At 48.1% G+C, this 23,900-nt stretch overlaps 1 protein-coding gene across 1 annotated transcript; it reads left to right on the top strand.

Moving 5' to 3' along the window:
* The first annotated feature begins 533 nt into the window (after window positions 1–533).
* GGCX (gamma-glutamyl carboxylase) lies at window positions 534–23,628 on the top strand. The gene is made up of 15 exons (XM_033159073.1): window positions 534–639; window positions 2,474–2,674; window positions 5,915–6,073; window positions 6,226–6,391; window positions 8,426–8,504; window positions 8,918–9,024; window positions 11,608–11,771; window positions 12,282–12,559; window positions 13,305–13,436; window positions 15,825–15,976; window positions 16,818–16,987; window positions 17,259–17,389; window positions 18,852–18,999; window positions 20,523–20,718; window positions 22,549–23,628. The coding sequence occupies exons 1-15, from the start codon at window positions 612–614 to the stop codon at window positions 22,709–22,711; spliced, it is 2,274 nt and encodes a 757-aa protein (XP_033014964.1). The 5' UTR covers window positions 534–611; the 3' UTR covers window positions 22,712–23,628.
* The last annotated feature ends 272 nt before the right edge of the window (window positions 23,629–23,900 follow it).

The raw sequence follows: 23,900 nt of genomic DNA on the forward strand, positions 1-23,900 counted from the left end.
CAACACTGTAAGTGTAAAAAGTGAGATCCTTATTCCTAAAAGCTCCTCCCCTTTGGAGCCGGAGCCTCCGGATTGGTGCCGGCAGTAGAGGGAAGATCGCGGCTACGCTCCACGTCCACCCTCCCTATCCAAAGGGCTGGAGTAAAAGGCTCCCTTAAAAGGAAATGCCGCCACCATTTTTGAACATTTTTTTAGTGTCAATTTATTTAAAGACCAACCACCTCCACGTCCTCCTCCCAGGAGCTCAATGTGATGCACTTGATTCTGCAACTTTCCGTTTTAGTCTCACAACAGCCCTGCAGTGGAGATTAGCCTGACAGGCTGGTCCAAGGCCCACCCATCATGTGGGCGAGTAGTGGAGAATACCGCCCATTGGATTTCCAATGGACGGGCCAAGGCGGCCCCCTCCCTGACCCACGGGGAGGCTGCTTTGCTAGGGCGGCCCGTCCCGCTCCTCCTGCCGCCCCGCGCAGGGAGGCGCCTACGCGGAGCCGGAAGTCAGGGCTGCGCGGAGCTGCCTCGCTTGCCCTTCTCTCTTGGGGAGCGCCTGCCTGGCCGGGACTCAGCCGAGCAGAAGACGCGCGCTCTCGCTCTCCCACCGCCACGTCGAGATGGGGCCGGGGCGCGTTCACGTTGCGGGTATGAGCGGGCAGACGGGGCGGGGGGGGGGGTCCAAGTTCAGGCCCCTTGGGGGGGCGGCGCTGGGGAAGGGCCCCCCTTCTTCTTCCTCCAAGCCCAGCTGGGGTGCAGCGCACGCACGCCCCCCAGGACTGGCACCGCGTCTCCCCATGGCAAACGCACCGCGGTGGGGCGAGGAGGGCAGGCTCTGCGTTTCCCTCTTTTAATTCCCCCCTGCCCAGTGCAGCGCTGGACTGCTCGCCTTTGAGAGTGAGAGACAACCCGCGATAACCTTAAGCAGACCCCTAAACATTTTGTGACTCGTAAGTTTGGCCTCATTGAGGAGTAGTATTTCAATATGAGTAGGAAAATGAGAGTACCTCTAAACATTTTTTTTTTTTAGAAAAGAAAGCACTGGCCGTCACAGCTCTGCCCTTTTAGCTAGCAACCAGATGTGCCTTTTATTTTAAAGTAATAAGATCAACCATATATATCTTTTAAAAGCTTAGAATAATAGAATTGTAGAGTTGGAAGGGACACCAGGGGTCATCTAGTCCAACCCCATGCAATGCAGGAACCACAGCTGAAGAATCCCTGACAGATGACCATCCAAGCTCTGCCTAAAAACCTCTAAAGAAGAAGCTTGTTAATGTTAGATAAAATTGTTCAGAAGAAGTTTAGTTGTGAATGATTTAACTGTTTAAGAACATCTTAAGATATCGAGTTTAAGCGATGATTTATATTTGATTAAGCAAATCTAAAGAGTATTAAGAGATATGGTAAATGTTAATGGAAAAAGATATAAAGTTACCCAAAATATACATGATTCTGAATGCAGTGGAGGGAACGGGGGAAGTCCCCAAATAGAGAAGATAGAAACAAGAAAGGTATAAAGATAAGTGTATGTTAAGGTATGTATATGTTCTTTTTTATGTTTATTGTTATTGTCATTATTGTTGATTTTGTTCATTGTTTATTATGTATTGTGCTTTTATTGTGTTTATGTAGTGTTTTTTCTTTGTCTTATTGGAAAATAATAAAAAATCTTATATAAAAAAGAAGAAGAAGAAGAGTCCACAACCTCCTGAGGGAGTCCATTTCACTTCATTCACTTTTATGGGGGAGGGAAGTAAAGGGTGCAATGGAGTACAGTATTGGGGGGGGGGGCTGAACATTCTACACTCCCCCCCCACCCCAGCTCAGCCTGCTCCTTCCTGCCTGGGCTCTGTCCCTTGGTCACACCAGAGTGTAAGGACAAAACTTGGTCAATATGTGCAACAACGTAAAGTAGGCAGCTTGGAGGGGGGGGGATTTTTTATCAACGGCCAATTTGAACTTGCTGTGTGTGTGCCTAGCAGTGGGCTGGTTTTCAAAATGCAGATTCTCCTCTTACTTTGCTGTTGGCAACCTCTGGTCTCTTTAATTTGTGAGGCACTAGCAGAGGCTACTTTTCCTGTTAGAAGGCAGTAGCTTCCTCTGTCCCCAACCCCAAGTAACAGGAAAATTAGCCTCTGCTGGCATATTCTGGTGCCTCATAAGTTAAAGAGACCTGAGTCAAGCTGTCTAGGGCACCATCTGCATGAGAACATAAAGAGAGCCTGCTGGACCAGGGGGTTGCCTAAGGACTCTCAGCACCCTTCACAAACTACAGCTCCTGTGAGTCTTTGGGGCAAGCCTTGACTGCTTAAAGTGGTTTGATACGACTTTGCTCAGTATTCGTCAGATTTGGGACCATCTCAGTCGTACTCAGCAATTCTGGGCTTTTGCATGCAAAGCAGATGCCTCTGCCGCTGGTCCACGACTCTTCTTCTTCTTCTGGGGTGCAGCTGCCATCCTTTCCATCTTATTTTTGCAGGCACACAGCTGTCAGAGTCTCCTGCCAGCCAGAAGAGGCACAGCAACAAGGAGGAGGAGCCTGGGGCCTCGACCCTCTGCAGCTGGACCAAGCGTCTCCTGGGCTTTGAATGGGCCGATCTTTCCAGCTGGCACCACTTTGTCTGCTTACTTAACAGGCCGACTGACCCTGCAGCGCTGGGCATCTTCCGCTTTCTCTTTGGTGAGCCTCTTGCCTTTTTGATTCTGAGTAAAGAGTGCTGGCCCTGGGAGGTCGCTGTGGACTGGAGAGTGCTTGTAGTCACCTCAGAGTATTGAGATGCTTGATATCTGTAAGGATAAATCCTTTTGGCATAGGAAAGATTCCAGGATGTCAACTGCTTTCAGAAAGATGCTGATCTGTGCCCACAGCAGCAGCTTTCCACAACCTGGTGCTTTTGGGATATTTTTGGATTACAACTCCCCCTAGCCAGTGGAGCACAGACTGCATATTTGCTATCAGGATGGAATTAAGGTGCTCAGTTTGGTGTATCAAGCCCTTGGTAGCCAACCTGCTACTTGAAGAAGCACTTTGCCCCATCGCTTGCCTTAATATAGCAGGGCCTCCTTGGTTACAGCTCCCAGGATATGGAACGTCCTCTCCTTGGAGATAGATTTCCTTTCTGATGCATTCAACACTAGCCTAAAATAAGAGGAGGAGGAGGAAGAAGAAGAAGAAGTGCAACACCTGGAGCAACATGTGGAGCAACATCTGGAGGCCACTAGGTTTCAAAAAGCTGATTTACGGTGTTCCAACAATTTCATATCCGCAAAGCTGCATCTCCTCCCTCCATGTGTGTCTAGGCTTGAGTCCCAGTTGACACCTGAGGCTCTGCTCCATGTTGCCTTCAGCAGTAAAGCTCAAGAAACAGGGTCTTGGGGGTCATGGTGCCACACGTGTGGCATTCCTGCCCCTGTTGCTGCCTGTCTCTAGGAGCAAGGGAAACATCTCATCTGGATCTTCAGAAAAGCTGCTGGAAACCCCTGTTGTTGGCAATCATCATTTTCTTTTACAGAAGTAGGAAAGCAATTATAACAGTAACAGTATAACATGATAACAATAAAAATTAAAATTAAAATTAAAGAACATTTCAGTGAAAGTCGCTTGAGAGAGCCCTGCAGAACTAGGAAGAGAACATGATGCAGAGGACACTTGGCATCATACACAATCTTATTTGTGAACTAAGGGCCTCAAAAAGTTGAGGTGTGAGTCAGGAGGGTGGACTTGACTATCTGCCTGACTAGCAAACACCAGAAGAGGCCACCAGGTAGTGTCAAACCCCAATTCCAATCGGAGCTGGGATTGTTTCTTTGTGTGGGCCTTTCCTTTTCTTTTCGCTGTCATATAAATTTAAAAATGGTATGTTGTTTCATTCTCTGGTACCCTCTGGTCACAAGCCATGCAGTTGGTCCTTTGAGGCTGAACACGGAGAATGAAATACAGGTACAAAGCCTGGGGTGGGGAGGACAGGTGAGCAGTACAGGTGCAGAGTGTGCACTGGTCACTTTCTTGCTGTTGTCAGGAATTGATGCAGAATTGACCCAGGCTGAAGACTCCACATATTCTGCTTTCTTGGAAGAAATGGCACTTTCCTTTCCAAGGGATGCTTCTGAGCACCTTGCCGCGAGTGCAGGAAACTCATCTGGCAGGCATAAGATCGTGCTCCCTGCTAGTCCACTCTGTGTTGCTTGGTCTTCCTGATGCATCTGAAATTTGCCACAGTTGAAGCCAGGAAACTTGGCTAGATTTATCTGATCCACCAATGCTGATGTTGTGCTATTTGCTCATAAACAACCAAATTCACCACGCAATGGCTGAAAATGTAATGAAAGATTTACTGGAACACTCTTCTAAAAAACTAACATTCCTTCAACTAAGCCACATGATTAACAAAGCCATATATAGATGCCTCTGAAGAATTCTACCATCATTTCACCATCAACAATGTGTGAACTTTTTGGTGGCATTGAGATTTTGTTGCTATACCCAATCTACTGCTGAATGGTTTAGTTGCATGAACAATTTATCTTACATTATGTATTCAGTTATATGATCTATATATGGCTTTGTTAATCATGTGGCTTAGTTGAAGGAATGTTAGCTTTTTAGAAGAGTGTTCCAGTAAATCTTTCATTACATTTTCAGCCATTGTGTGGTGAATTTGGTTGTTTATGGTTCATATTATCACCACAGTGATACTTTATGTTGTTTGTGCTATTTGTTCATCCCCACTGCATCATTTGATGTCCACTGCTTTCTTTGGATCCTTTAAACTTGTGAGGATCTTGAATGCACCATGTATTAAGATGTAAATGCATTAAGGCCTAGAAAGGGTGGTGGGCCTTGTTGAGACCAGGAATGGATGTCCAGAGCCCAAATTAGGTGGCTTTCCTCCTCTCCTCCCTCATGCTGTGTTTGTGACCTTTTGGGAGATGCTGGGTGCAGGATTCATAACTGCATGTGATGGCTACTGCTGCGCTCCTTTCACACACTCTCTGCCATATCTCTTGCAGAAGGAATGTCTGTTCCTACACGCCTCCTCCTTTTCAAAGCTGCCCACAGGGCCTGTTTGCCAAACAAAATAGACGGGCTGGTTTTCCTGAGAGCTGTAGGGGAAATAATTTCATGGCGGTTGCAGTCCAGTTCAGTGCACAGGATGTGGAGAAATGCGCTGCTTTTTTAAGCTGTGGTGTTTCCCTCCTGTACTGGAGCCAGCTGGTTTTGGTGGCAGCTGCAAAGATGCTACATCCATAGCTGGCAGCAGCTTTTGGCTTCACGTTTTGGGTCAGTGCTGCTGGCCTCTTTCTTATCAGCAGTGATAGGAGACTTTGGACTTGGCTAGGAGAGATCAGGGTACGATCCCATCGTGGGCTACACTGGATGGGTTAGTCCTAAAAACTAACAAGGGGTGTGTGTGTGTACAGAATGGCTGACCTTTCCTTTGAATCACTGCTGCTTTCAATGGAAAAAAAAATTCTACTCTGTGTTTTGAAACACTCTCTGAGCCTCCTTCACTCTTCATTTGTGGCACACATCTGACGGTTCCACCGTTATAAGTCCACATGACCCTCAGCATTTTCTGGAGTGGACTGCAGTAGCACATAATGTACCAATGTGGTGTACAGGTTAGAGTGTTGCACTAGGGTAAGGTAAATGTGAAAGTCCAGTCAAAGGCAACTATGGGGTGCGGCGCCCATCTTGCTTTTCAGGCCGAGGGGGCCAGAGTTTGTCCACAGACAGCTTTCCAGGTCATGTGGCCAGCATGACTAAACCACTACTGGCGCATGGAGGACCGTGACGGAGGCCAGAGTGCACGGAAACACTGTAAGAGCCAAGGGTTCAGATCCTCACTGCATGCCTGTTTCCTTCCAGTGTTTGACCCCATTCCACCCCACATCATTCTTCTCTCTGGTCCTTCCTTAGGTTTGTTGATGGCCTTGGACATTCCCCAGGAGCGAGGCTTGAGCCAGCTGGACCACAAATACCTGGATGGGCTGAAGGTGTGCCGCTTCCCCCTCTTCAACTTCCTGGAGCCCCTTCCGCTGGACTGGATGTACCTTGTCTATACAGTGATGCTGCTGGGTAAGGACACTGGGAGAAGGCCGGGGAGGTGGGGTGGACCAGCCCAGCAGTGTTGGCTCCACCTTGCTTCCTGGGATTTTGGGCCTTGTTGGGATGAGTCCGTCTGCAGAAGGTGCTCTGGGGACCTGACCTTGCCTCCCTCGCTGCAACAGGTGCTTTGGGGATCATGTTGGGCTGTTTCTACCGCCTCAGCTGCCTGCTCTTCATGGTGCCTTACTGGTATGTCTTCCTCCTGGACAAAACAACATGGAACAACCACTCCTACCTCTACGGCCTCCTGGGCTTCCAGCTCTTGTTCATGAACGCAAACCGCTACTGGTAAGGGGTACCCCTTTCCTTTCCTTTCACCCAACAACCCTGATGTCAGGTTTTGCAGTGCCTCCTCTTTGATCACAACATGCTTAGGCCAAGTAAAGACCTTTCCCGGCATTTCAATTGCACAATTTCAGTTTGACATTTGAACAGCTTGTGTCAGGAGTCAGGAGCAGGTCAGCAGTGAAAAAGCTCCAGGGTCAGTGAAGTTAGCTCTTTATCCCAGGAAACCAAAACAGTGCAGTGATCACAGCAACTCTTCCCAGTAGATTTTGCTACATTTATGGCCGTTGTGAGGACTGAAGGTCCCCGGGGCCTTCCCAGTGCCTCTCTAAGGTCCCTCTTCCTCCAGTTCCTTCTCTAGCAGCCTAAGGCTCCTTTGTCTTGTCTCTCTTTGCTCCACCCTCTTCATTTCTCTGTGTGTTCTAGGAGACCAGCAGGGAGGAGAGCTGGTCGCAGCAGGAGGGAGAACTTCCTAGGCTTCTTCAGCAGCCTGCCTCCACTTCTGCCTATTGACCCCCCTCTGCTTCTGCTTCTGCCATAGCCTCTTCCTGCTCACTAAACCCTGTTATGTCTTCAGCTTCCAACACATCCTCCTCCCAGTCTGCTCCCTCTTCTCCCTTCTGACTACTTGTCATCACCCCACCACCAGCCCTTGGGCTCTGAGCCTTGTTCCCTTGGGGGCTCCCCAGCTAGTGTGTCCCACTCCCCCCTGCATCCATCCAGTCCAAGACACTTGCAGGCTCTGGCATGAGGTCCTAGGAAGTCTCCAGCAGCTGGAGGAGGAACATGAGCAGGCACCTTACTTACTTAATCTCATAAAATTTATATGCCACTTGATTGGAGAAAGAAACGTCAAAGACAAAAAAGAATTAAACAATGAAATACTGTGATTGGTAAAAACAGTTAAAAACAACTATTCAAAACATTTTAAAAAAATAATTAAAATCAATGGTAAGCTGAAAACCAAATTAAAACACCAGTCAACATTCTACATACTGTATTTGAGCAGGCTTGCCAAACAAAAGTGTTTTTAGCAGGAAGTGAAAAGTGCACAGTGATGTCAACAGGCAGGGAGTTCCATAGTGTGGGTGCTGCCACACTTACAAACTAAATGCAATTCATTTTTAAAAATATTTTTATTAATTAAATGCAATTCATTGATATTTAACTCATAAATATTGTGCATGTCAACACCAGCAGATGTTGGTCTTGCATCACAAAGGCATTGGCCACATTTCACATTAAACCACAGTTGAAAATTAACTTCGGTTTAATGTGAACAAGTAACCTGCTGGCGCACACTGTTCAATGGTGCCTCCTTTTCCGCTTCCCAGCTTCTGTCTTTGCCTTAGGAAAAGCAAAGCATGGGCCTTGGCTTAGTGTTATGTGAAAACCTGACCTTATTTCTCTCTGTACAAATCGTAGGTAGTAATTCAGTAGCAACCCTTGGCTACCACTCATGGCTTGCTTGGAGGGCAACAAACTACAAATCTGGATTCATAGGTCATGGCCTGGAGTGTGCATCTTCACTGCGCTTAGTTTGCCCATGACCATCTCCAAACAGTAGCAAAGACAGATTCCAGGGGCCGGCTTTCTGAATAATGAGTCAGGGTGCTCATTAGCTACCTCTGACCCCCCACCCCCGGCTGCCACTGGAGAACTGACTGTGGCTTCTGGGTTTCAAAAAGATTTTGTGGACCTCTTGCAAGATCTTGCCAGAAACTGAATGCTGCAGCTGTGTGACCCTAGCAAGCAAGGCTTCAGCAGGGGTGGGAGAGGCGGCACCAGGCGACGAAACTGGATGGGCTGCCCCTGACAGCACCACCTTTTTAAACAATCTGTGTTGTAGTGGGCTGAAAATAATATTTCAGAATTCTTAAGTGCCATCACTCAGGAGGATGCCTGAAGCAACCAGAATGCCTCTGGTACTGGCTGAGCTGATTTGGGACCCCCCCCCTTTGCCTCGATTTAAAATGGTCCTTGTTTAGCTTCCCAGTCCCACTGGAGGCCTCTTGGTAATGCATCTCTTTCCTTTAGGTCTATTGATGGCCTCTGGAATCCACAGAAGAGAAATGCGCATGTTCCGTTGTGGAACTACACACTGTTGCGCACACAGGTAAAGCGCTGCTGTTATTTCCCCCTACCCGCCACCCCAGTATGCAGACTCCTCTCAGTGTCTGTAGATGGACGAGTCAGGACTCCCCACCCCCACAGAAGCAGCATGAGCTCAGCACTGACACTGACGGAGCTGTGACTTTCCGGGTTTGCAGGCCAGAGTCTTTCCCGGCCCTACCTGGGGATGCCAGGAGTTGAACCTGGGATCTTTTGCCTGCAAAGTGTGTGCTCTGCTGCTGAGCAACAGCTCACCCCCTTCATTGGGGGATATGTAGCAGGGCCCTTTCCTCACCCCAAAGGTTTTTTTTTTGGAGATGGGCAACCCCTTTGCTCCTGCCCAATGTCTTATGCTCCCTGCCTGACTAGTTTGCTTCAGAATCTAACTCACAGGTTCTTGGCCTTGTTCCCGAGCAGATCTTCATTGTGTACTTCATTGCGGGCATCAAGAAACTGGATGCGGATTGGGTAGAAGGCTACTCCATGAGCTCCCTTGCTAACCACTGGCTTTTCAGCCCCTTCAGGTGAGGAGGAATGGGAGGGAGGGAGGCAGAAGCAGGGAAGGAGAAATCACACGGGTGGAAGTTTCCAGCCACTCCATTCTGCATCCTAGACTTGGGAGGGTGGACTTCCCATGAAGGGTCTGACTTCAGCTAGGGATAATTCTTAATAGTTTTCAATTACAATCCAATAATAACCACATTATAACAATACCAATTTATAATACAATTATTAATACCAATTGTTCATGTAAGGTTTTCAGTGATTGCTCATGAGTAACCAGCCTGACGCCGAGGTTCCTGAAACTAGGTTTCTTTATTGTGCAAATATGTACAGTGCAGCTATAAAAAAGACGTCCAGCTTATCCTTCGGCAGAGTCCGGGAATGACCCCTTCTGGTTCTTTGCCCAGCATAAAAGCCGCGGGATGCGGAACCCCCGCCTACCCCCTCTGCGTCCTTCCCCCCTGCGCAAGTGGGGAGACGGAAGAGGTGCCTCCCCTCCAGCCTCTGCTTGGTGCGCGGGCTCTCCTTCCCTGTCAGAGCCCTGACTCCTACTTCCCAGTCCCATCTCTCCCTCCCCACTAGAGGGATCACTGCCATCCTCACTGGAGGAAGATGAACTGCTCAGCAGTTGGGGCGGGGGCTCGCAATACTGATAAAGCCCTGGCAACTCCTTGCCTGTTTGAGAGGGCAGCCCCCTCACAGTTCAAATAGCAAATTATATAATTTAGATAAAGTGGCCCCCTGCTTACTAGATTTGATGGTTTGATTATTTGCTTTATTTCTGCGTTCCAAAATCTCATTAATTTCCATTACATTCTAGTGATAATGACAATCCCTTATACAACAACTGCAATATTAATAATGTGTTGACACATTAAATGATTTATAAAGCTACAAGTGAGGAACTCAAATTATATCCTTGTTCTTCCTGCGTGTTGCAATTATTCTGCTCCTTCCTGTCCTTGTAAGATGTTATGTCTTTCTTTCCCCCGGTTGTTGCTGTTCTCCATCATGCCTTGGGCGGAGTTGATGTCCCATTGTTCCAGAAATTTCTCCATTGCTCTGTCCTGTGCTTTGTTGTTTCACAACTTTAGCAACAGCTGCAAAAGTCACTCTGTCCCAATAAATAATCTGTTTTCACCATTTCCCCTCTCAGTCTGGGAAGAAGAGTGGCCTGTCGAATTGCAGATGACTCAGTAGAGAATCTTATTAGTTCCTTGGCAGTTCACAGTCTCCTTTCATCCTTCCTTCCAACTGAAGATATATGATATATACTTCCAATTAAATTAAATTCCAAGTCCTCTTAGCATTATTCAGTTCACTCCGTAAATAATAAAGGATAGGGAAGAGTCAGCTCTAAGTTTCTATTGTAAGCCTTTTGCAAAATAGAGCTTCCCTCCCTTTTTCCTTTTTTTACACATACAGTTCCGTTTGATGCTATATTCCATATTTATAATCCAATTTCTTCCATCCTCGCTTATACAAATATAATTTGAACTAACATTCAGAGGAGAGTTGCCGAATCAAAAATGTAGAGAATAGAATTTTAAAGAAACCATAGGCTCCCCTCTCTGCCCACCGTCTTTTTCACCAAATGAAGTCTTATCTCAAGTTCAAACCTTTAAGTCCTTGCGATTGGTTTTGTTTTGCATTTTGCGATCTCATCTCTTCTAGCACATGCCTGTACTTTAGTCCAATTAAGCTCTAACTAACAGGAGAACCTCTGCGTCTTAATGGCTGCATTGGAGGTTTTTCGGTGGGCAAAATGTTTTTGCACTCAGCTCCTCCCTGCCCCCACATTCCATGCCAGAGTGAGACCCCGGTGCCGAGATGAACTGCGAGTGAAGCCCCTTCCCCACTGTCCTTGGGGAATCTGCAAGAATAACTACCCTCTATCATCCTTGTTTTTCCTTCTCCCGTTGTCGTGGAGTCTCCATTAAGGCAGAGCGGAACCGGAAGCCCCCGTTCGATCCACATTTTTAAGTGAGCTGACCTTCCACTACTTCGATGAATTACATGGATTGGAATGTGATTATCATTTGGACATGGCCAAATTTTGTGATATAGTTCCTGGCGCAAAAAAGCACACACACACACATGCAGATTTAAACTAAAATAAGTTTAGAAATACATTTGTGATAAAATGCATATTTAGGTTTACAGTATGATTACATCTTACATGGGGGTTCAGTTCCAAGGGTTCTGCATTTACATGAAAACTGCATATACCCAAACCCTTGGAACTGCCCTGCGGCTAGTGGGTGGGTGGGGAGTCCCCAGTACTCCCAGAGCCCTCATGCCAAGTGGGCCTTGCACAACAAGCAAGGCAGAGAACTTAAAGTCTCTTTTCATGCCAGGTAACCCAAGCAGACATGGTGTCAAAAGAGCTTTGTTGAAATCATGTGAGTTAAATGCATGGAAGATTTGATCATACTGTATATTTAAACAAATATCTGCATGGGCTTTTTTTTTTAAAAAAAGAAGAGACTTGTGAATAAACACATAGAAATTGACATTGCTGCGCATCCTTAGTCCTTCTGAGCAAAGGCTATTCACCTCTACCCCTTCACCACTTCTCAGTTATGCTGTGTCTTCTATCTCAGGTTGGTGCTTTCAGAGGAGATGACCAGCCTGCTGGTAGTGCATGGCGGGGGTCTCATGCTGGACTTGACCGCTGGCTACCTGTTGTTTTTCGACGCCACCCGACCCATTGCTCTTGTATTTGTCTCCTACTTTCACTGCATGAACTCCCAGCTCTTCAGCATTGGTAAGTTCTCCAGAAGTCCAAACAACTCTCTTCTTCCCAAGAGGGCCAGGTGCCCTTAACTCCTGTCTTGTTTGGCTTTGGCTGTTAACTCATGCTTGTAAGAACCACACTCCTGCTTGCCTGTGGTAAGTAGGAATCCCTTCCAGGTAACCAGGCCAAGAAGTTTTTTTTTTTTTTTTTTGGCTGTTTGGAAAAAAGTGTGGGTGGCACCACCCTTCGTAGTATTAACAGGCTGCAAATTGCTGACATAGGTTCATGCAGAGAAACAAAAACAACAACTTTTTTGGGGAGAGGGGAGTGATTGTAGCTTTTGCCTATACTTGCATGCCTATGGGGGTAGTTTGTGTGACAAACTTGGTAATAAAAACCTTCCTCCTTGTCTTTGTTTTTGGAAGGTGGTGGGTGGGAGATGGCAATTGCATTGGGCTGGTATTGCGAACATCTCCTCCTCTGGCCTCCCTGTCCCAATCCGCAGAAGTCCTATTTCCTGGCTTTATTTCTTGCCCACAGGTATGTTCTCCTACACCATGTTGGCCACCAGCCCCCTTTTCTGCTACCCAGACTGGCCACGCCACCTGATTGCCAAGTTCCCTGCCTGCTTCCAGAGGCTCCTGCCCCTTTCAGAGGCTCCACAGCCCAGCCAGGATTGTGTGTACGGAGGAGCAGGGCAGCAGAGGTTAGGCAGAGCAGCCCAGAAGCTGGGGCTGCGGCAGAAACTGGGGGCCATCTTCACAGTGCTGTATGTGCTGGAGCAGCTATTCCTGCCCTACTCCCACTTCATCACCCAGGTGAGACAGGCCTGCTCGGCAGAAGCAGCCAACGTGGCAGTGCCTTCTGGATAGCGTTGCGTTAATCGTGTTAATTCACAAAGCCCTAAACAACATTAGTCAGACCCCACCTGGAGTCCTGGAACAAGTTCTGGGCACCCCAGTTTAAGGTGGATATTGACAAGCTGAAATGTGATCAAACTGAAATGGAGGGTGAATGAGGAGGTAAAAGGTCTGGAAACCATGCCTTATGAGGAAGAACGGTTGAGGGTGTTGGCGATGTTTAGCTGAGAAGACTGAGAGGTGATTAGATAGCCATCTTGAAATATGTAGAGGGCTGTCATGAGGAAGATGGAGCAAGTTTACTTTCTGGAGGGTATTGTGGGGTGTTTCTTAACTTTCTTTGACGTGGGTCCTCTGGGAAGCAGAAGATGATGGATCCGGGCTAACAAAGTGGGAGAGCCCACCTGAGCCAGTGTATTTCTTCCCATGGTGCATTTCTTTCCCAGCATTCCTGCAAGCTTGAGAGGTTCCCTGGTCCAGAACTGCATTGAAACATATTTGTGCAGGATAGTAACGGCAGAATCTTAATCAGGATTGTGGGGTGGAACATCTGGTTGCTGGTGGTTTTTAGTCAGAAAATAATAGTCCAAAGTGGCAGCTCGGTGCATTGTCCACGACTGTCAGGCTGGGAGGGTGAAGGAAAAGGGAAAACAACAACCTTTTCTGGGAAAATTCACCAGATTCCCCTCAACTCCTTGTGCAGGGCTATAACAACTGGACAAATGGACTCTATGGCTACTCGTGGGACATGATGGTCCATGCACGCTCCCACCAGCATGTGAAGATTACGTACCGTGATGGTCTCACTGGGGAGATTGGCTACCTGAATCCTGGGGTCAGTTTCTCTTCCTTTTCATTTGAAAGGGGGCAGGGGCAGCTTTGGGCTACTTCCCACATGGCAAACTGCAAATGGAATAATAGAATTGTAGAGTTTGAAGGGACCCTGAGGATCATTTAGTCCTGCAAAGCAGGAATTCACATTCCATGCAGGGTTTGAACATAGGGATGCTTTTTCCATGCCGGGAATTGCATGTCAGGAACAGAGGCTCCAGCTTGCGAGGGCGATAGGGGGTGGGAGGGCAATGTTGCATGTGTGACATCCCAGTGTTGGGAGGAGCTGGGGGCTGAGCCAAACGCAGCAGCAGCTGCACGACTTCAGTGGCTGGCAGCTTCTTCTCCTCCACCTCCTCTTGGGGCCACCACCAGCAGGTGTCTGCTTCGACCATCCTTCCCCTCTGTGGAGGAGGAGGAGAAGGAGCCGGCCACTGGAGCTGTGCTGTGCTGTGCTCGACTCTGCACTTCACCTCCATGCGTTTAGAACTTTGGGGGCCCAGCCCCCACCCCCAAAATATGGGGAGGGGCAAAAGAACTGAGCCCACAAGAGCTGGTGCCCCTGGTCGGTTACATGGTTGCATTCAGACCACTGGACCTGTGTCAGTTTTAACTGCAGGAGTGTGATGTCTGTCAAGGCTGCCTGCTAGGTACCGGTATCTTGTAAAATAAGCCTGTGCCATGTGTGACAAATATGTAGGGGAAGTGTTCATATGCTGTATATTGCAAGTTGCTTTGAGTTAACTTTTTGCAAAAAAAAGAAAGAAAATAAATGGGTGAAACAAGACTAATTAGTGCAAGTAATAATCCTAACTGGGAGGATCACTGCACAGCCCATTCACTTCAAAGTGGTTTCCTGAGGATCCCAGAAGATGGGAAACCTCCAAATAGTACTTACAAAGAATTTACTTGTTGACGCTTGTGGGTTTTCCGCCATAGTTATATATACACACAAAAATATAAGCTGTTTCTTAGACCAAGTTGCATCAATCTGGGATGCCTAACTTTCTTTTGGAATAAAAATTCAGCTTTTAGAGAAACATAATAATAATAATAATAATAATAATAATAATAATAATAATAATTAATAATAATAATGCCACCCATCTGACTGTGTTGCCACAGCCACTCTGGGTGTTTCATCAGCCTCAGCTCTGGGAAAACTACGGAGTCATCTGAGCTCCATGCAATTGGAGTGGGCACTTTGGAGCCAGACAGTCAATAGGCCTAGTTAACCCCACATTCCAGTGTGCCACCAGGGAATCTGCTGAGAGGCCATCAGAAAGGGATAATGCACCTCATTTGGAAGCCATTTGGATCCATTAAGTGTCAGGGGCAGACCATTTGAATCGGTCCCACTTCCCTGCGAAGGGGAAGAGTTGCAGAGAAGTCTAGTTGTACCAGGAAGTGATCTGACCATGTCACTTCTTTTGTTCTACTGAAACTTAATGTCAGATCACCCACATCCACAGAGGTAAACACCAGGTCTAAGGTGTGTCCATGGCTATGAGTAGGGCCATATTTATTCAGGGACACCTCAGTGTAGACCATGCTTTCTATGAAGTCCCAGGCAGCACCTTGTAAGGCCATGTCAGCATGGGTGTTAAAATCAACCAGGACCATCAAGCTAGGTATCTCCAGGAGAACATCCGACACGACCTGAAGCAGTTTGGGCAGGGAATCCTTGGTGCAACAGGGAGGTCAGTACACCAAAAGGAATCCTGTACTGCCCCTATTGCCCAACTTCCAGAACATGCACTCAGAAAACTGTCTCCCTAATAGGATGCCTGGTGAAAACTAAAGACTTCCTAAAAATCACTGCTGCCCCCCTCCCTCCCCACCCCACCCACATGATCTGGGTTGCTGTGCGTAAGAGAAACCTGGTGGGCAAGCAGTGGCAAGAACAGGCTCACCTACCTTGTCCAATCAAATCTCTGTTACACATGCCAGGTCAATTCCTCCATCAAATCATGGATGGCAGTGGTCTTCTGAAACATTGACCTGGCATTGCACAGTGCCACCTTGGGGTCTTGTGGGACACCTGTAGCCTTCTCGTCAGGGCCAGACCTGGAGGCAGGGATAGTCTTCAAACAACAACTAAACCTTACTCGGTAATGATGTGGTCTGGTCCAAATTCAGCAGCTGGAACAAATAATGCATCTTAAATGCAGAGAGGTGAATTTGCATAACCTGCATAACCTTTGAAATCCTCTCTTTTCTAGCTGCAGAACTGTTGGGATTTTGGGTACCGGTTGCTAGACCTTGCTGCTCTTAGGACCTCTCACGGCAGCAAGTCTGTCCTTCTGCCCTCCCATTCTCCTCTTCCCTGCACACCCCCACCAGCCTGGCACCCTTCCTGTGTCCCACCTGAGCCTTGCATGTGTTAGGGCAGGTCTTCACCCAGAGTCGACGCTGGAGGGACCACGCAGACATGCTGAAGCAGTATGCCACCTGTCTCAGTCAGCTGCTGCACAACTATAACATTTCGGAGCCGGAGATCTACTTTGATATTTGGGTCTCGATCAACGATCGCTTCCAGCAGAGGTGAGTGGGCTGTTCCAGCAACTGAAATGCCCTTTGAGATTGCTGGTTGCACAATGACAGTAAAGCAAAATTGGGGAGCTTCCAGCCCATAGGCCCATTCAGGTTCCTCGGTCTTCCCCTGCTGGTCTACCAGGCTGCTTTGGCCTGGCCGTGCCAGCTGTGTGGCTGGTAAAGACATGGCTGAGCCAAAAGCAGGGCTGCCAGGCACTTCCTGTCATCTAATAAGTGGCCCCTGCGAAGTCCCCTGCACTGTACATCAGCTGATCACTGGAGCTTTCAAAGCACAGCGCTTTTGCCTGCATGGTTTGATTTGATTTCAAACTGGGTGAGGAGAAGCAGGTCACTTGATGTCGTTGTGACACTTCACCTGTCATATTTGGCCCACAGGAGGTGGGGAGGGGGAATTCCCTGCCCCTGCAGTAGGGAATTACACAAGCTGCACTAACAATTCCATAAAATTTGGAGTGCTCTACAAGTGTTGAGGGAGGGGGCAGCTGTTGGGGAGGGTGGGGGTGGAAGTTAGGGTGTTGCTTCCCATCATGCAGTTCCTTCATAATGTCACTGACTTTGAGAAGACACTGGATAGAACCCTGAAGGACTGTCTGCCCTCTTATAAACTCAAGCTGAGCCCATCCTGCAAAGCTCGGTGATGAGCCAAATCATTGTGGTCTGTCACTTTTCAAATAGAAAAGTGGCTCAAAAGATATTCTGGAATTGAGTGCATGGAAGGAATGACAGCCATCTTGGAGCCCTCTTCCTTGCTGGTTATATTGACTTGACAATGGCCGGGGTCCTTCTGATTTAGGTATCTTCACTTTGCCCACGTCACTCCCCTCCTTAGACTCTTTGATCCACATGTGGACATTGTGAAGGCTGAGTGGTCCCCTTTCCAAAAGACGACATGGGTGAAGCCTCTGCTGGTTGACCTGTCACCCTGGCGGACAAAGCTACAGGAGATTGAGGACTCTCTGGACAACCAAACCGAGGTGGTCTTCATTGCAGACTTCCCAGGTATGTCTTTGCTACTTGCCTTCTCCTGGAAACTGTATCCCTGTTTAAGCCAAGTCTACTCTTTGTCATGTTGTGTGAGCAAGTTGCCTGTCTCCAGCTTGACCTGCTGACTGAGCCCCTTTTAACTGCCTGTGCAGGGAAGCCATTGCAAGAGACTGGTGAATCCTCACCTGGGGGTGATCTCGGGGTGTCAGCAGCAGTGGTCCTGGGGCTGCTCTGAGGCGCACTGTTGCATCCCAGCTGTTCATCTCTCAGTTGTCCCCCATGGCAGGCCTGCATCTGGAAAACTTTGTCAGTGAGGACCTTGGCAACACCAGCCTTCACTTGCTGAAAGGGGAGGTTGCAGTGGAGATTGTCAACACGCAGAAGAACCACACGCTGCAGGAAGGAGACAGGATACAGGTGAGGAGGAAGAGAAGGCCGAGAGGCGATATGATAGCCACTTTCAAATGTCTGAAGGGTTGTCCCATGGAAGATGGAGCAAGTTTGTTTTCTGCTGCTCCAGAAGGGAGGACCTGAACCAATGGCTTCAAGTTACAAGAAAGGATATTCTGGCTAAACATTAGGAAGAGCTTTCTGACTGTTTAACTGTGGAACAGAGTACCTGAGAAGGTTGTGGACGCTCCTTCCTTGGAGGTTTTTAAGCAGAGGTTGGATGACCATTTGTCAGGGATTCTTTAGCTGTGATTCCTGCAATGTAGGGGGTTGGACTAGATGGTCCCTGGGGTACCTTCCAACTCTACAATTCTATGGTTCTGTGAGGGCCAAGCTGAGCCCTCAGAATCTGAGAGCAGGGAAGGGGAAGCCTTTTCCAGCTGCCTCCAGGACCACCAATGATCCTGATGCTCTGCCCCAAAGCACAAAGGAAAGGCAATGGGCATCTAACCACCTCTCGCCCACCACACATCCCCCGAGCCCACTGAAGTATTGGATCCTTCACCCCATGCACAATATTTGCATGCACTGCTGAAAGGCTGAGACTTCGGGGTCAGGCACGTGCTTTGCATGCAGCAGGTCAAAGGTCCAGTTCCCCACTATCATCTCAAACAGCAGCACGGCTGGGAAAGACCTCTGCACTCCTGTGACCCAGGAGAGCCACTGCCAATTGGGCGGGGGGCAGCACTGGCTCAGATGGACCACTGCTCTGTCATTTATACCACATGAAGGGCTTGTCCACACTTCCACTTGTCCTGTGCCTAGAAAGGATGGGTCTGAGTGGTTTTCTGCTTAACTGAATGCTTTCTAGGTATGGGCCTAAACATTTTCCATGGGAAAAGCCTCTCTTGAGTGTTAAATCAGAGCCAATGACCACACTAAACTGCTGCTATATCATAAAAAGCTGACTATCTCAACTTCAATATAGCCCATTTTCTCTTTTGAACTGAATATAGCCTCTCTTGTGCCTTGTGACAACTCAGAATCACAAATACAAACAAACCATGACCAAAGGAAATAGTTTTGAAAGTAGTAGGAGCAGGAAAACTTCACAAAGCAAGAAAGGTGTTTTGCTTTAGGCCAGTGGTGGCCAAACTTTGCCCTCCAGCTGTTTTGGGACTACAATTCCCATCATCCCTGGCCACTGGTCCTGTTAGCTAGGGATGATGGGAGTTGTAGTCCAAAAACAGCCGGAGGGCCAAGTTTGGCCACCACTGCTCTAGGCTCTCGCCTGGTCAATCATAAATAAGCAGTCAGCATGCTTGGAGGAACCTGCTCCAGCACTCCCCTGCCTCATAGCACCCCCACCCCAGTAATGGGGAGTACTGTCCATTTTGGGAACCCCTGCTGTAGATGGTGGGGCCCAAGCAAAATGAGATCAGGGCCCTGTGTTGATATTTCAACTTTGCTCTCTTCCTCCTGGACACAGCTGCCGCCGGGGAAATACCACAAAGTCTTCACAGTGTCCCAGGAACCGTCCTGTTACATGTACATGTATGTCAACACCACAGAGGCGGCTCTTGAGCAGAATTTCACTCGGCTGCAGGAGTTGCGGGAGAAGGTTCAGAATGGGACAGGTAAGGCTGAGCGGTGGCTGCTGGGGCGAATGGACTGGGGGCCTCAGAAGGTCTCCCGCCTGCTCTGCCGGCTCCAGGGCACCAGCCTCTGTTGACACATTCCTCCTCCATTTCATGCCTGCTGCTGGGGCAGGCCAAGGACTGGCCTTGGGCTCTTCAGTCCCAAGTAGAAAGTTCAAGGTGCCTTCAGGTGCTTTGAGAAGTTAATCATGAAAACGCTTCCATCCAGTCCAGCGTCCTGTTCTCACAGTGCCCAGCCTGATGCCTGAAGGGGAATCCCACAAGCAGGGCAGGAGCGTTGTAGCATAACCTGCTCCCAATCTCCCACAAACTGCCTCTGAGGTGAAACATAGACATTGTGGCTAATAACCACAATAACCAGGTAGCCGTGTTGGTCTGCCGTAGTCGAAACAAAATTTTTAAAAATCCTTCCAGTAGCACCTTAGAGACCAACTAAGTTTGTTATTGGTATGAAGAAGTGTGCATGCACACAAAAGCTCATACCAATAACAAACTTTGTTGGTCTCTAAGGTGCTATTGGAAGAATTTTTTTTTATAATTTTGTTATCTAAATCATGTTCTTTTAAGCATTTTGAACCAAAATTTCATTTTTTAATCTGGCCCTACTGTGCCTGCATAAAGGTAAAGGTAAAGGGACCCCTGACCATTAGGTCCAGTCGTGTCTGACTCTGAGGTTGTGGCGCTCATCTTGCTTTACTGACCGAGGGAGCCGGGGTGCAGCTTCGGGGTCATGTGGCCAGCATAACTAAGCCGCTTCTGGCGAACCAGAGCAGCGCATGGAAATGCTGTTTACCTTCCCGCCAGAGCGGTACCTATTTATCTACTTGCACTTTGACGTGCTTTCAAACTGCTAGGTTGGCAGGAGCAGGGACTGAGAAACGGGAGCTCACTGCATCGCGGGGATTCAAACCACCGACCTTCTGATTGACAAGCCCTAGGTTCTGTGGTTTAACTCACAGCGCCACCTGTGTCCCTTACGCTCCATCAATTCCTCTTTTAAAGTTGGTGGACATCACTGCCCCTAGTGAGGGTTAGTTCCATTGTTTGACTCTGCACTGGGTGAAGAACTCCTTCTTTTATCTGTCCTGAGTCTTCCCACATTCAGCTTCATTGAATAACCCTGAGTTTTAGTATGAAAGGAGAGGGCTCTCTGTCCACTTTCTCCACATCAGGGATACAGTAATGTTATACACCCTGCCACCTCCCTCTCTCTCTCTCTCTCTCTCTCTCTCTCTCTCCTCCCTTCCCTGCCCAGTCCCCATTTTTTCTAAACTAAAAAGTCCCAAACACTGCAGTTGTTCCCTGTAGAGGATTTGCTCCACCCCCTTGATCATTTTGCTTGCCCTTTTCTGAAACAATGTCCTTTTATGAGGTCCAGCACCTGAAACCACATAGAGTATCCCAAGTGCAGCCGCACCATAGGTTTACACGATAGGATTAGTTCATTTTCAAGCGACTCTCAGTCATCTGATACAAAGTCCTGATATTGCCCCCACCCCCAGAAACAGAGCCCCTTCCTCCGGAGCTACAGCCCATCTTGGACAGCTCCATAGACAATGTGACGCAGGTGGACCCTGTCGTCGAGGCCTTTCTTCGCCGTCAGTGGCGCATGGAGGAGCTGCAGAAGCGCCGCAATGCCACACTGGCCGAGCGCTTCCACCGTTTCATCACCAAGAAGTACTTCGTCTTCCGCAGGAGGTGAGAAAAGCCTTCCCTTTCCGCACAACGTCTGCCCATCCCTGCCATTTCTGGCTGGCTTAACCTGGTCCACTTTCTGGCTTTGGCAGCTGGATGGTGCTGTGGGTATCCTTTGGTCTGGCTGCCAGGGTGACTGCGTCCATTTATTTACTTCATGTTTTTGATATCCTGCCTCTATTCCAAGCTGGGATTCAAGGTAGTCTCCAACATTTAAAAAAGGTTGTTAAAAAATACAAAGTAATAAAAGCAAACTAGTTAAAACCAAAAGTTAAAAATACACCAGAACACATTTAGAGCCAGCAGTTAAAATATAGCCTCCCCTGACTGCAGCCAGTGGTCAGCATCGTCTGCACCTTGGTTTTTTAAAAAAGGCCTCTCTAAACAGGAAGGTCTTAGCCTGCTGGTGGAAGGATAACAAAGAGGGAGCAGGCCCAGCCTCTCCTGGGAGGGAATTCCACTGTCTGGGAGCAGCCACAGAAAAGGCTCTCTCTCGTGTCACCTCCCAGCTGCGCCTCTCCTGTTGATGGGACTGAGAGAAGGGGAGCTCACCCAGGCAGGCTCATATAGAAAGAGATGATATTTTGAGTTATCTGGTCCCAAGTCATATATGGCATAACAAGCACTTTGAAGAAGTGTGATTGAAAAAGGCCTCTTAGTTGGCAAAATTGTTTTAAGAAGGGAGCAACGTTCAAAGGGTCCTTTGTTTTTCTGGCGGTTCCTCTTCACAGTGCCGGTTTGTCTTACATTTTAGAAAAGGCCCTCTTCCCTAGGCACGCAATCTGTGGCGAAAATGCACAGCTTAGTCTAGGGCTGGGGAACTAATCCTAACCTCCCCTACAGGCCAACTTCAGTCTGTGGGTGGGGCTGCCCACCTGTCAGTCACCAAATGTGATGGCAGCAGGAGAACAACCTCAAGGGGGCTCTGCTGTCTGAGAGCACCTGGTCTCACTGGCTGAACCAAATGGGGAATGCTCTAGGGCAGAGCTTTCCAAACTTTTCAGGATGGTGACACACTTTTTAGACATGCATCACTTTGCGACACAGTAATTCAGTTTTAGTAGGATTCGCTCGACACACCTACACATTGCAGCCAACACACTAACGTGTCGTGGCACACAGTTTGGAAAACTCTGCTCTAGGGCCACAATGTCATACGCTGATATTATAAAACAAAACGGCAACAGCGATACCCTCAAATCAGTTTATAAAATGAATAAAACAATAATTATAATTATCAGCAAAAAATTAACAAAAAATAAAGACTTTCAAAATGTTAAAATACTAATTTATTAAAAGTATATTAAAACCCACACCAACTTTCTAAACATCTGCATAGGCTTGTCTAAACAAAAATGTAGTTAGCAGGCACCAAAAGGACTACAGTGAAGACGCCTGCCTGGTATCAATAGGCAGGGAGTTCCAGAGTGCAAGGGTTGGAATATTGAGTTCTAACAAGTGTGGAAAAGGTCTTATGTGGCTCCTGTAACAGGGTCAGTTCCATTGATCTAAGCAATTGACTGGGCATATACAGGGTGAGACGATCTCACAGGTAAACTTGTCCCTAGTTCTGCAGGGCTTTATATACTAATAGTAGAACCCTGAACTTTGGCAACTAATGTAGATATTTGAGCAGAGGTCTTATATGCTGACAGGGTCTCATTCCTATCAGCAACTGTGCTGCAGCATTCTGCGCTAACAGCTTCTGGATTAAGCGCAAGGGAAGCCCCACATAGAGAGCACTGCAGTAGCCTGCTCTTGAAGAAACCACATGTGGTGCGTGCGCACGTAAAACTGATGAGATGAGTTCTTTCTGTTTCTCTACCTTCTCAGCCTCCTGATGACCTGGATTTCTCTGCGGAACTTGTCGTTGGGCCGCCCATCCCTGGAGCAGCTGGCACAGGAGGTGGCCTATGCCAACATGCAACACGAGGAGGTCCGGACACCTAGCAGTCCAGACACGGTGCCAAAACAGCCAGGGCGTTCTGAACTCTGAGCAGCAGCCGTCTCTACTTCAGGTGCCAGCAGCAGCAGGGAGGCTCTCCCAGTGGGGCCAAAGGATGGGGAGTTGGTGGAACACTCTGAGCGTGCAAAGGAGCCACTTGCTGGACTGCGTGGCCTGCCCTCTCTCCCTTTTCTGGACTTCTGCTCTTCAGCCAAGGCTCTTGTACTGGCTTGCTGAGACCCATTGCCCAACTCTACTGGCCTCTGCCACTTGGAGACTGGCACATTAATGGGCAGTGCCCCACCAGTGCCCTCCTCCTCCTCAGTCTCAGTGTTGCCTTTTGTAGATTCAGCATGGAGGAAGATGATGGGGACAAAACCAGCATTAGTGACAGAGATTTTCACTATCCTTTTAAAAACACCCAGAAGAAGCCGCTGTCTTGGTCTAGAAGAGAAAAAAAACTCCCATATCCACAAACTGGGCAGCGCATTTGCAGGACCAGTGAAAATGCTGCAAAAGAGTGAGCATGTTTTTGAAGTTTCTAGAGCTGTTCATGAACCTAGATGTTAAGCCCAACTATGAATGTTGGGAGTTTTCCCAGTGTTGCTACCTGAGATTATTTTTCAGCTAATGTTGGTTGAAGTTGAAGGGGGGGGTGTTGCCAGGCAGTGGGCTGGCTGGGCCTGATGGGAGATGTAGTCCAAAATTTCTGGAAGGGTATTAGGTTTGGGTGTGGCTGCTCTACCACTTGAGCTCTGGACACGCAGAGTTCCAATTTCACACAACTGGAAAGGAACTGTGAACCTTCGCTGCTGTCTGGGTATCTATTACAGACAGGCTTACGGTAGGAGTCCTCAGGTTTGTCTAACAGCCTTATAATTAAGTCTAGAAAACAGAAGGTTGTGGCGAGCTCCAGTGTGACCAAGACAAAAAGTGTTCAATTTCTATTAAAAAGTGCATTTTATGAACACGTGTGTGTCATTGATTGTCTCCACCGCGAGGGCTCTTCACTCATCCTCTTGGGGGTGGTTTGACAGGGCTGTAGGCAAAATTGCCCCTCTGGGTCTTTGTGGCATCAGGAAGGGTGGCTTGGCTCGTGGCTAGCATCCCTGTGTATACTCTGACTCCATGCGTGGTTCCTGCTAGTGGCTTATACCTCTCCTTTTGTGAGTGGTGAGTGTCTGTGCTGTGTTCATCCCATGGCAATAGCTGCTTCATAGCACTTGAATGCACTTGAAGG

This window comes from Lacerta agilis, chromosome 8 (assembly GCF_009819535.1).
Source record: "Lacerta agilis isolate rLacAgi1 chromosome 8, rLacAgi1.pri, whole genome shotgun sequence".
NCBI classification, from domain to species: domain Eukaryota; kingdom Metazoa; phylum Chordata; class Lepidosauria; order Squamata; family Lacertidae; genus Lacerta; species Lacerta agilis.

What these genes read in the sequence shown, in the direction of transcription:
- GGCX (XM_033159073.1), top strand. Translation starts at nt 612, where the DNA reads ATGGGGCCGGGGCGCGTTCACGTTGCGG. An exon ending in ACACACTGTTGCGCACACAG is followed by an intron (nt 8,505 to 8,917) that starts GTAAAGCGCTGC and finishes GTTCCCGAGCAG; the next exon opens with ATCTTCATTGTGTACTTCAT. An exon ending in AGGAAGGAGACAGGATACAG is followed by an intron (nt 17,390 to 18,851) that starts GTGAGGAGGAAG and finishes TCCTGGACACAG; the next exon opens with CTGCCGCCGGGGAAATACCA.